The 12,369-nt window shown below is 42.9% G+C and overlaps 1 protein-coding gene and 1 long non-coding RNA gene across 6 annotated transcripts in view; one reads left to right on the top strand and one right to left on the bottom strand.

Annotated features, from left to right (window-relative positions):
* The window catches only part of sin3b (SIN3 transcription regulator family member B), a 52,137-nt gene that overhangs the window by 13,426 nt on the left and 26,342 nt on the right, over nt 1–12,369 (bottom strand). For all 4 annotated transcript variants that reach the window (XM_059991339.1, XM_059991338.1, XM_059991341.1 and 1 more), the window contains exons 9-16: nt 9,718–9,836; nt 8,540–8,750; nt 5,736–5,852; nt 5,138–5,376; nt 4,590–4,773; nt 3,434–4,028; nt 2,673–2,842; nt 1,160–1,333 (exon numbers count right to left, since the gene is read on the bottom strand). In XM_059991339.1, the coding sequence (XP_059847322.1) occupies nt 1,160–1,333; nt 2,673–2,842; nt 3,434–4,028; nt 4,590–4,773; nt 5,138–5,376; nt 5,736–5,852; nt 8,540–8,750; nt 9,718–9,836 (1,809 nt within the window). The remainder of the gene's footprint in view (nt 1–1,159; nt 1,334–2,672; nt 2,843–3,433; nt 4,029–4,589; nt 4,774–5,137; nt 5,377–5,735; nt 5,853–8,539; nt 8,751–9,717; nt 9,837–12,369) is intronic.
* The window catches only part of LOC132406116 (uncharacterized), a 33,204-nt gene continuing 23,092 nt past the window's right edge, over nt 2,258–12,369 (top strand). The window contains exons 1-3 of one of the 2 annotated variants that reach the window (XR_009516065.1): nt 2,258–2,492; nt 5,216–5,352; nt 9,576–9,645. This is a non-coding gene — a long non-coding RNA (uncharacterized LOC132406116). Of the gene's footprint in view, nt 2,493–5,215; nt 5,353–9,575; nt 9,714–12,369 lie in introns of those variants that run through there. The other variant, XR_009516064.1, reaches the window with a different exon arrangement.

The following is a 12,369-nucleotide window of genomic DNA, read 5'->3' on the forward strand; positions in this document are numbered from 1 at the left end:
GCATGGTGAGGGAATAGCTGTAAATATGGTGTCTTTCAAGCAGATCATTGTGTCCTTAGAGCTCAAACTTCTTGAGAGCAGTTGAACATGCAATCATCCAGTCAAGTGGACAGTATCAAATCACACTCCTGGCTTGGGCTTTGTGGATGGCAGATAACCACTGAGTTTGGCATAGGATTTCTAGCCTCCAGAACAATGCCCCTTACATCCGATTTTCAAGTTGGCTCTGAGGCTGTCATTATAAGTTTTAACATGGCAAGCTCTTATACTACACACTTTCCAGCCTGTCACTAGAAGAGAAAGCCAGAGTAGAATCATAGAATCACCAAAAATTTATGATGCCCACTGACCAAAGGAGTTTCCAACATTAACTCTTTAAATAGACATCCAAGTAGGTTTCTCCCTCCATAATCCTTTCAGGCAGAGATAACCTACTGGGTGAAAGCAAATTTCCTCATTTCCCCTTAATCATTCTACCAATTATTCTACTTAGGGCAATAAGTGCTTCCTACTTACAGCATTGATCACAAGCCATTGGAGCAGAATTAGGCCACTTGGTTGAGTCAGCTCTGCCATTAGATCATGGCCAATTTATTTTTTCTCTCAACCTCATTCTACTGCCTTCCTCCTGTAATCTTTGACAGCTTTACTAATCAGAACCCATCAACCTCCGCTTTAAGTATACCCAACGACTTGACCGCCACAGCTGTCTGTGGTGATGAATCTACTGGATTCACCATCTTCTGGTTAAAGAAGTTCTTCCTCATCTCGTATTCTAAAGTGACATTGTTGTATTCTGAGTGTGTGTCCTCTGGTCCTCGACTCTCCCAGTGTTAGAAACATCTTCTCCACATCCAAGCTGTCTGTGCCTTTCAATATTCGGTAGATTTCAATGAAATCCTCCCACATTCTTCGAAGCTCCAGTGAGTACCGGCCCAGAGCCACCTCACATGTCAACCCTCATTCCCGCAATTATTCTTGTGAACCTCCTGTGGATGCCAGCACATCCACATAAGGGGCTCAAATTGATTAATTTAAATCTCATCCAATTTTAACTTCTTGCTCTTTATGTCCTTATAAAACATCTTTGGAGTTTCCTTGATTTCACTTCACAGGACCCTGCTCAGTCAGCCTCAGTAATGGAGCACTCACTCCTTACCTTAAAACAGTTTTCATCTGGCATCACCCGCTCAGCCCTCAGCTGGTAAGCTGCTTCCAGACTGGCTCGGACACACTGGGAAGGCAAACTCCCGCCAGCGGCTCCTCGCTTCCTCTCACTCAGATACACCTCTGTTGCCTGCAGACACACATCATCACTGACCAGATGTTGCAGCTGTGGGGAGAGAGAGAGAGAGAGACTGTGAGATACCCAGTGCTCTGGGCAGACTTGACCTCAGCAAGATATTCAGCACACTAGGATAGCTTAGCACTCAGTCAAATACTTGGCACATTAGGAAAGGTTCAAGCACTCCATGAGGTTAGCTGTCAGCTGGGGCAGTAAAGTACATCATCTGTATTGGTACTACCGTAATGACAGCACAGGATCTCGATACCATATAAATCCATCATGACAAAAAGCAGAAAGCAATACGACTGCTAGTATATAGCAAACCTTCCTTTACGTCCTACTTGTGTAAATCACCATATAAAGTTTATTTTATAAACTTTAAAGGGCCCTTCTGGCCCTTTGAGCTGTGCTGCTCAGAAATCCCCAATTTAATCCTATCCTAATCACAGAACAATTTACAATGACCACTTAACCTACCAACTTGTACATCTTTGGACTGGGGGAGGAAACCGGAGCACCCGGAGAAAACCCATGCGGTCACGGGGAGAACATACAAACTCCTTACAGGCGGCTGCAGGAATTGAACCTGGGTCGCCTGTACCGTAAAGCATCGTGCTAACCAGTACCGTGTCACCTGTGACCTGTCATTTGCTGTATATGTCCCGTCCACATTTGACGTTCAGTGTGGCGCGTAGCCAAGTGGTTAAGGTGTTGGACTAGCGATCTGAAGGTCGTGAGCTCGAGCCCCAGCCGAGGCAGCGTGTTGTCTCCTTGACCACTTAATCACACATTGCTCCAGTCCACCCACTGAAAATGGGTACCAGAAAAATGTTAGGGGTTAACCTCGCGATAGACTGGCGTCCTATCCCGGGGGGGGGGGGGAGTCTCGTACTCTCAGTTGCTTCACGCCACAGAAAACGGCATAAGCACCGGCCTGATGAGCCAATAAGGCTCAGGACAGACCTTAACTTTAACTAATATTTGACTTTCAGGAATGCATAACCTGCAGTGTTACAGCATTAAATTAATTATTAATTTCAACTTTTAAGCAGCCTTTCAAACAAGGACAGAGTAAGAGGCAGTGGTAATTTAGTCAGCACTGCTTCCTGAAGATCTACATTCCCAGGCCTCCCGTGACATCTCATTACTACTATTTACAACTGCTCTGAAAGCCTGAGGCATCCTTGAATCTGAAACACGCAAAGTGAGTACACAAGCGATGCAAGTTAAGAAAATGAAATTAAAATGTAGCTAGGGGTTTTCTCTTGTGCATACCAAGGCCTGCCATCTTACTGGCCCAATAGGAGGGAGCAGAAGCCAATCAATAACCCACCACTCCAACAAACTACTGGTCTAACTCTATACAAAAGACAGTGCCACTCACCTGCCGTACGATATTCTGAATCAGCTTATCAACAGTGAAGCCAATGTACGCATGGATTGTAAACATTTCACGCAGTGTGTCCTCGTATTGTGTAGGTTCAATGTTTCCATCCAGTAGATTCCTCACCATATCCAGAAAGGCTGGGTAATACTCTTCCAACTCAATCTCACCTAAAGATACAAACATTGAGCACTCACAACACAACCTTTCAATGCAATGTATATATATTGGCCTAAGCAGATATAACTCCAGTCAGGATTCTGTAAGCATTAGCTCAATATTCTGCTCAGAGTGAAAGGGGGAAGCTGGAGAGGCAAAATGTGTGACCACTGGCCTATTAGCATGTTTTTTTATGTGGGACATTCAACTGAAAACTCCCAAATTAAAACATCACATTCTTGCAAAATATGCATTAAGTATTTATCCACAGTCACACAGCAGCCCTCCAATTGTCAGACTAAACCTGTTTGCCTCCCAATCGCCCTATATGCACAGTGCAGAATCTCTTTCACAGGGATGGAAATAAAAGGAGAGTCTGAATTTTGATGTTAAGTTATCAAATATTAGCCAGAACCAGGCAAAGATGGATTAGCTGGGGATAAAGGTAGGATTATGGGACATGAAAGACAGAGCCATAATACTGATGTGTTTAGGTTTAGTGTTCCAAAGATGGAGGAAGGAATGTGGACAACTGAATAAAGAACTCCTATCAGCACTGCAGGGTCAAAGGAGAAACCAAACCTTGAGGAACTAAATCATACTTTGCTGTTTCAGTCGTAGCTCCACGGCAGGATCGCTTGCTTTCTCTTTCCTTCCCTCCTGCAATTGTTTCTCCTTCTCCTTCTCCATCTGATACTCCAAAAGCTGTTTCTCCGCTTGCCTGTATATACGCAGTAGCCGGTAGCACAGGATTTGATGGAGCCGCAGGAAAAAGTACCAGTTGTTGTTCACGAAGAAGAGGTTGTAGACATCGTCCAAGCTCTTTTGATATTCGGCTACCTGGTCGCGTAGGTCCACCCGCTCCTCAGCCAGGCTGCTCTCCGGAGAAGCCACTCCTTTCTGCCCCGTATCCGCATTATTGCGCTGACTGTGCCGTTGATCACTTTCCATCTCTTCGTCCGTTGAATCCTCTGACTCACTTAGTTCCCCACGCGGAGAAAAGAACAAGTCTGGCACAAAATGATAGATGATACGTTTGATGTGATCCTTGTCCTCCTTCTGAATGGTGGGCTGTCGTTTCACATGGTAAATGATGAGGGACGCAGCATCCTCCATGATTTGCTTATCCTCATACACGAACATCAGGTGGGGCCCTGTGATGCCTGGGCAACCTTCTTCAGAATTCTGCTCTTGTCGCTACATCACAAGAGAAGAGAAAGGGTTAATTCTCAGACAAAAACAGTGGCTGATAATCTGTCAAATTCAGTTTATCACTTGGAAATGACCAAATTCCAGATAACAGATTGGGATTGTGTGACCAGAACCTGTTTTAGAGTCGATGATTGAATTGAACCAGATTAGGTGCCCAAATCAGACCTGAACCTTACTGACTTTAATCTGGTCTAGATGACATTTAAACAAGATATTAATGGGCAAATTTGACTCCATCCTAAATTTTTATTGCAAATGAACTTTGTTGCCACTTAGCCGTGTTCCCTGGTCAGAACAGCTTGAGGTAAGAATGCAGCACAAAACTTTTTTAAAAAAAACAAACTCTTAGCAAGCATTTTGTTTTATTAGTGCCAGGTTTCATTAGGGATTGCTTCTGGGATTCTGTCCTAACAAAGAGGTTAACCACCAGTACATTAATTGGAAACATTTTAAAGAAAAGCTTTTATATGCCTCCACTGGCACTATTTACAAGGGTTGGTCTTGGAGCAGGTAAGTAGAATTTTTGTTTGGGTGACATTATGTTACCTCATCGTAAACACTTTCAATCTCATTCAGCAGACTCTTAGAGCGCAGTGCCTTAGTGTCATTCTGTTTGAAGTTGACTCCCTGATGATCCAGTGATTTCAAGTACGATTTCTCATACTGCTCCCGCCAGATCTTGTTAAAGCCTTGCTGTGCCTCCCGCCATTCTTCTTCCTTGGCTTTCAACCTGTAACAGTATAAACTTAATAGAATTTTCAAATCTGTAATACACCCTCAGACCTTCATTTGCAGGCTTAAGTTTGTGGTACAAGACTGGGCAAGGACAGTGTGCTTTTGAAGGTGTGGAACAGCCAAAGAATCTGCACCCAAAAGATATACAGACCACAAGCACCAACACAGCAGATGAACGTCTCTAAATGTATATTCCTGATCTCCTTTCTGCCCCCCCCCCCACCACTCTGTACACCAAACTTTGCTTAAATCATTTCCTCATGAATTTCCCTCCTCAACAAACCAACTCCTGCCAAGTTACCTTTAGCATACCCAATGGCTTGGAACAAAGGTAGCATATCCCATTTATTAAATCTTACCGTTTCAGCACCACAGGTACAGCTGTTGCTGGATTTTTCTTCAGTCCATCGATTATTTCTGGTGCTTTATCACCATAGATACGATAGATGGCTCTGCGATGGATAACCTCCGATGTTCCTCCCAGACAATTATCCAGGTGGTATTTCTCCTGATCTTCTGGGGACATCCGGGTTAGTTTCTTCTGCACACTCTCAAGCACACGGATTGTGGCAAGGTTGGTTTCCAGGACAACATCAAGCTATTTGTCAAGAAAAATCCAAAGCAAATATTATAACTTCAGTATCCTTGACAACCCATCCTCTTCAAACCCAATTCTACACTAATATTGAAAGCAGCTTTCTCTCAAATTCCAAGCAATTTCCAGGCTAATAATATCTTACCCCAAACCTAAACATTGATCAGCTCTTTACCATTTGCCAAGACCCATCCCAACCTCAGGGCCAGGTCAACTCCTTTCCCCAGTCTGAGATTGGGTGCCAAAAAAGACAAGGACGAGACCTGGTAAAGTGCCAAGACGGGCCTTAACTTCAGTCCCTGATCTTGAGCCGATTTTCAAAGATTTACAGCAGGTTCCACTTATCAAAATAGTGACAGTACCTCAAATCTCTCATCCTCACAACGATGAAGCTGCTCCTCATAAGGAGTTTTCTTCGAGCTGACAAAGGTGGAATCTTCTGACCAAGACGGGAATGAGACCCAAGTATCATTGAGAACCTAATCCGGAAGAAATGTAAGCAGTTAATCAGAGGGACTCTGGGAAAGAGTGGGTTCACAAATGATACAATATTAGACTGTAGCTGCAAATCTGAAGTGAGGATTAAGAATTCCAGTGTTCAAAGCAAGTAGTGCTTTAAGACTAGAAGATAAAAGAGCAGAATTAGGCCATTTGGCCCATCAAGTCTACTCCACCATTTCATCTTGGCTGATCCATTTCCCTCTTAACTCCATTCTCCTGCCTTCTCCCCATATCTCTTCATACCCTAACTAATCAAGAACCTATCAAGCTCTGGCTTAAATATACCCAATGACTTGGCTTCCACAGCTATCCGTGGCAGAGAATTCCACAGATTCACCACTCTTTGGCTAAAGAAATCCCTTAACTATGTTCTAAAAGGATGCCTCTCTATTCTGAGACTATGTCCTCTGTCTTAAGACTCTCCCATCATAGGAAACATCCCCTTCACATCCAATCTATTGAAGCCCTTCAACCTTCAATGTGTTTCAATGACAGCCCCCCCTCATTCTTCTGAATTCCAGTGAGTACAGGCCCAGAACTATCAAACGCTCTTCATATGATAAGCCTTTCAATCCCGGAATAATTTTCATGAACCTTCTATCAACCCTCTCCAATGTCAACACATGCTTCCTTAAACGAGGAGCCTAAAACTGCTCACAAATACTCTGAGTGAGGCCTCACCAGTTTCTTATAAAGCCTCACCCTTGATTTTATATTCTAGTCCTCTTGAAATGAATGTTGATATTGCATTTGCCTTCTTCACCACCGATGTAACCTGCAAATTAACCATTGTAGAATCCAGTCTGAGGACCTCCGATTCCCTTTTCATTTCAGATTTTTGTATTTTCTCACCATTTAGAAAATAGCCTATGCTTTTATTTCTTCTACCAAAGTGCATGACCATACACTTCCCAACCCTCTATTCTATCTGCCACTTCTTTGCTCATTCTCTTAATCTGTCAACATTCTTCCGTAGCCTCTCTGGTTCCTCACACTATCTGCCCTGCCACTTACTCCACCTATCTGCATATTGTCCACAAAGCTGGCCACAAAGCCACCAATTCTGTTACCCGAATCATTGACATAATGTAAAAAGAAGCAGCCCCCAAACAGACCCCTATGGAACACAACTAGTCACTGGCAGTCAATCAGAAAAGGTTCCCTTTATTCCCACTTTTGCCCCAGCCAATCCTCTATCCATGCAGGTATCTTCCCTAGGACATTTAACTTGTTAAGCAGCTTCATGTGTGGCACCTTGTCAAAGGCCTTCTGAAAATCCAAGTATACAATATCCACTGATTCTCCTTTATCCATCCTGCTTGTTATTTCTTCAAGGAATTCCAAGTTTTGTCAGGCAAGACCTTCCCTTTAAGAAACCATGCTGACTTCAGCAAAACAACCAGATCCTTAACAGTCGACTCCAATATCTTCCCAATCACTGAGGTCAAACTAACTGGCTTATAATTTCCTTTCTTCTGCCTCTCTCCCTTCTTGAACTGTGCAGTAACTTTTGTAACTTTCCAATCCTCCAGCACCATGCCAGAATCCGGTGATTCTCGAAAGATCATGACTTATGCCTCTGCAATCTCGAAAGCCACTTTTTCAGAACCATTTACACTGGATATTACCCTTGCACAGCAGGGAATGTGAAGGAGCAGCATATGCTTGGATGGGGAGATTAGAGGGCAGGGACAGGGAAGGGGGAGTAAGCAAATGGACCTGAGCTACCTGTGCAGTAAGCATTGTTCTATGTCCACGTTCATAACAGACTCCTGTTTAAGATGGAGGGAGCTACCAGCTCAGGAATTCAGATTTTGATACAGAGGATTCTAATGCAAGTAATTGAAACTTAAGTTCTTAATGCCCAGAATCATCACATTTCAGTTTAATTCACCAATTATCATAACGCAGAGTTCGCTGACAGTAGAAACTCTTAACAGTAATTGTTGAAGTAAACAGAAATGCAATGCTTCTAGGCATTAAGAACTTAAGTGTTAAGGGAAGTGAAAGATGCTGGGTTTCAAAGTGATACAAAGGAGAACTTCAACATCAAAACTGGAAGGTCAAACTGGCCCAAGCAACACCTTCCCTGAAGGAATCAAATACAGAGAATGGTCGGGGGGGGGGGGGGGGGGGGGTGAGAAAGTGAAGAGCAAAATCATGGTAAACCAAAGCAAAATTGAGTTTTCATTACTTATTGGTTCATGGGATGTGAATATTGCTTGTAAAGCTATACAGTTCATTCCTAATTGTGGTTCTTGAAGTAAACAGCTTGTTAAGCCACTTTAGAGGATAGTTAAGAATAAACTAAATTGTCCAGGATAGGACTGAAGCAGGTTAGGTTGGGTGAGGATCAAAGTTTTCGTCCCATTTGATTGTACTTTCAACGTCACCATCACCGAAGCTACCTTGTTTACTTGATTAATTTTTTTAAGTCTCAAATCAGATTCAAAGTCTTGTTACCACATCAACATCCCAAACCTCTGGATATGACTAACAATGCACCCACTTTTCAAAAATGTATCCAAAAGTGAAGATATTACAAGAATGCCCTCCTATGGTGCCCCTCACACCCATCAGCTGCAGGTCTCACTTATTTGAAGTACTTCAAGTTCTGATACTTTGATGTCACCCCACTTGTACCCTTCTCTGGAACTGCTCATACCTCCTTGCAGACTGCAGTCCGCCCACTGCACTTCGGTTGCTGGTAGGTTTTAGGCAGAGCTCTGTAACTGGAGCCCAACCTCTTACAAGATGCGTAGTCAATCTCCCGGGCAATCCCATCCACTGGCCGATCTCTCTGCAAAGGCTGGGTGAGTGAGAGCTCCTTCTGGCCCAAGAACGATTTGAAACGAGCAAAAAGCTCTGGGAACTTCCTGCTTTCAGAGTGGAGAGGATGGGGGGAGGGGAGTGGCAAAAACATGTACATTGAAAAAGTTTACAGAAAAAGTGGGAAAATCATCCTTATCCATCCGCAGAAGGAAGTTTGCCCTTTCATACACAATCAAGCAACCAACTGCAGAGTTAAACCCCAAATTCTCCTCTTACAAAACGAAATCCTTGAAAAGGGCCTTTTTTATTTAGTCTTTTTCAGGATGTAGACACCATGTTAGTAAAAGTTGTGGATGTGGGTTTTCTTTGCGACATTTAAGAGAAGATTGGGTAAGTGCATGGATGGGAGGGGTATGGAGGGCTGCGATCAAGGTAGTTCAGGATAGGATGATGCAGAATAAACAGTTCAGCATGGACTAGATGGGCCAAAATGCCTTTCTGTGCAGTAGTGCTTTATGACTCAATAACTAAAAACTGTTGATTAGTACAAGTTAAAGCCAACTCATTTCTCAAACAAGAGAAAATCTGCAAATGCTGGAAATCCAAGCAACACACACAAAATACTGGAAGAACTCAGCAGGCCATGCAGCATCTATGGAAAAAAGTACAGTCAACTTTTCGGGCCAAGACAGTCCTGCCAAAGGGTGTCGGCCCGAAATATCAGCTGTACTTTTTTCCACAGATGCTGCTTGGCCTGCCGAGCTCCTTCTGTATTTTGTGCACAGTGCCCAACTCATTTCTAGCTCCTTTATCTGTCTAACCTCACACTGGTATGCGATAAGGGATTTAAAATACTGCTACCATCTTAGTTGAAGTAGCTTGCAAATGAATTCACTTAAGATACATTCTTTAAAAATATCTTTTAACAGGAAACCACAGAAACTGAGAGGAATGGCAGAACGAGAAAGCATGAGTGTGTTTTGCAAAACTCAGAAGAAAGTGAGTCAAACACTGAGAATTAATGTTCACAACTTCTAACCTTCAATGAGTGGTTAAGATGAATGAACTTACCCCAGGAATGGGGTGACCAACTGAAGGAGCTCAGAGCCAGACACCACCTCCTGGTTGAATAGGGCGATGCAGCGCAAGAAATTTTCATACACTTCCTGGCTCTTTAGAATCCTGCGGACCTGGGGTGGGAATGGGTGGAAGTAACCAAAGTGCAAAGTAAGTTTACTATCAAAGTACATACGTGCCACGAAAGGCTACCTAGAGATTCATTTTCTTGTGGGCATTCTCAGTAAATAAAAAAGGAACACAAAAGAATCAGTGAAAAGCTGCACACAAAGATGAACAACCAATGTGCAAAAAACGAACTGTGTGCAAATACCAAAAAAACTAATAGATACATAAGCAATACATATTAGTGAGAACATGAGTTGCAGAGTCTTGGAAAATGAGTCCATACGATGTAGAATCAGCTCAGTGTTGAGGTGAGTGAATTTGGTTGAGAAAACTGATGGCTGAGGGACAGTAACTGTTCCTGAACCTGGTGGCGTGGGACCTGAGGCTTCTGTACCTCCTTTCTGATGGCAGTAGTGAGAAGAGAACATGAGCTGGATAGTAGGGGTCCTTGATGGATGCTGATTTCCTGCGACAGAGTTCCACGTAGATGTGCTCAATGGTGGGGAGGGCCAACGAGTCACACACTCATCAATCAGCATCATTGCACGTGGAACACTCTGCATTTAACTGAAACAGACGTCAGGTTAAGTTTAAAGCTACTTTAAGGAGCAAAGTGCAAACTTCCTGAGGAGATGTCTCAGTACTGCTCAGTGCAGAGGTGTTTTGCTGAGCCATAAATAGAGGCACTCAAGGCAAAAATACTACTCAGAATCAGGTTTATTCTCACCGGCTTGTGTCGTGAAATTTGTCAACTTAGCAGCAGCAGTTCAATGCAATACATAATATAGAAGAACAAAATAAAGTAAATCAATTACAGTATATGTATATTGAAAAGATTAAAAATCATGCAAAAACAGAAATATATATTAAAAAAGTGACATAATGTTCACGGGTTCAATGTCATTTAGGAATCAAAAGGCAGAGGGGTAGAAGCTGTTCCTGAATTGCTGAGTGTGTGCCTTCAGGCTTCTGTATCTCCTACCTGATGATAACAGTGAGAAAAGGGCATGCCCTGGGTGCTGGAGGTCCTTAATAATGGATGCTGCCTTTCTGAGACACCACTCCTTGAAGATGTCCCAAGTACTTTGTAGGCTAGTGCCCAAGATGGAGCTGACTAGATTTACAACCCTCTGCAGTTTCTTTCAGTCCTGTGCAGTAGCCCCTCCATACAAGACCGTGATGCAGCCTGTCAGAATGCTCTCCACGGTACATCTTTAGAAGTTTTTGAGTGTATTTGTTGACATGCCAAATCTCTTCAAACTCCTAACGAAGTACAGATGCTGTCTTGCCTACGTTATAGCTATGTCGATGTATTGGGACCAGGTTAGGTCCTCAAAAGTCTTGACACCCAGGAACTTGAAACTGTTCCCTCTCTCCACTTCTGATCCCTCGATGAGGATTGGTATGTGTTCCTGCGTCTTACTCTTCCTGAAGTCCACAATCAGCTCTTCTGTCTTACTGACATTGAGTGCCAGGTTTGTTGCTGTAATACCACTCCACTAGTTGACATATCTCGCTCCTGTACGCTCTCTCGTCACCATCTGAGATTCTACCAATAATGGTTGTATCATCAGCAAATTTACAGATGGTATTTGAGCTCTGCTCAGCCACACATCCCTGAGGTGTGCCAGTGTCGATCGTCAGCGAGGAGGATATATTATCACAAATCCGCAGATTGTGGTCTCCCGGTAAGGAAGACAAGGAATCAATTGCAGAAGGAAGTACAGAGGCTCAGGTTCTTGAATTTCTCGATCAGGATTGTGGGAATGATGGTATTGAATGCTGAGCTATAGTTGATGAACAGCATCCAGATGTTGGTACCCAAAATCTACTAGATAGCACAACACAACTGAAAAGAAGAAACCTCGTAGAATAGGAGGCTGCCTTTCAGGTCATCATGCCTGTGCTTGCTCTGTAAAAGATATATTCAAACTAGTCTCTATCACTACTCTACTTTCAGCTTTAAATATTCCAACTTCTTATTTTAAGTTTTTATTGAATCGGTTTCCACTGCCCTTTATGATGTGTCACAGAATATTCCCCAATAATCTCTTCACTCAATATACCAATTAACCTGCCATTATCATTTATCCATTTATATTCTTCAAACAATAAACACTTAATATTTGAGGGAGGTCTATTCTAGAAATGTCCACAGATGCCATGTTTACATATTGTTTGCAAATGCATCATGCTTGTTTGCTGTCATGGCAACAACCATTAAATTAATCAGCTGGCTTGTTGCAATTTTTTGTCAGAGAGAGGCGACAATGTGCCAGGAAATCCTGACAGCATGGCACCACATATAATCAGATCCAGAATACAGCTCAAGGATTGCAACACTAAACGGGAATGAAAAGTTAAAAGGGGAGCTTGCTCTACCAAAGACAAAGGCACCCTGAAACAATCTACTACTGAGAGTTGAGCATTGCTAAAAGGCTTTATTGGTGCAAATAATTCAAAATTTCTAATCTGAAATGTTACCTACACATAACTTGAACTGTATTTGTGGCTACAGGATAAATGTCATGTGCAGAG

The sequence above is a fragment of the Hypanus sabinus genome, chromosome 16, assembly GCF_030144855.1.
Source record: "Hypanus sabinus isolate sHypSab1 chromosome 16, sHypSab1.hap1, whole genome shotgun sequence".
In the NCBI taxonomy this organism is placed as follows: domain Eukaryota; kingdom Metazoa; phylum Chordata; class Chondrichthyes; order Myliobatiformes; family Dasyatidae; genus Hypanus; species Hypanus sabinus.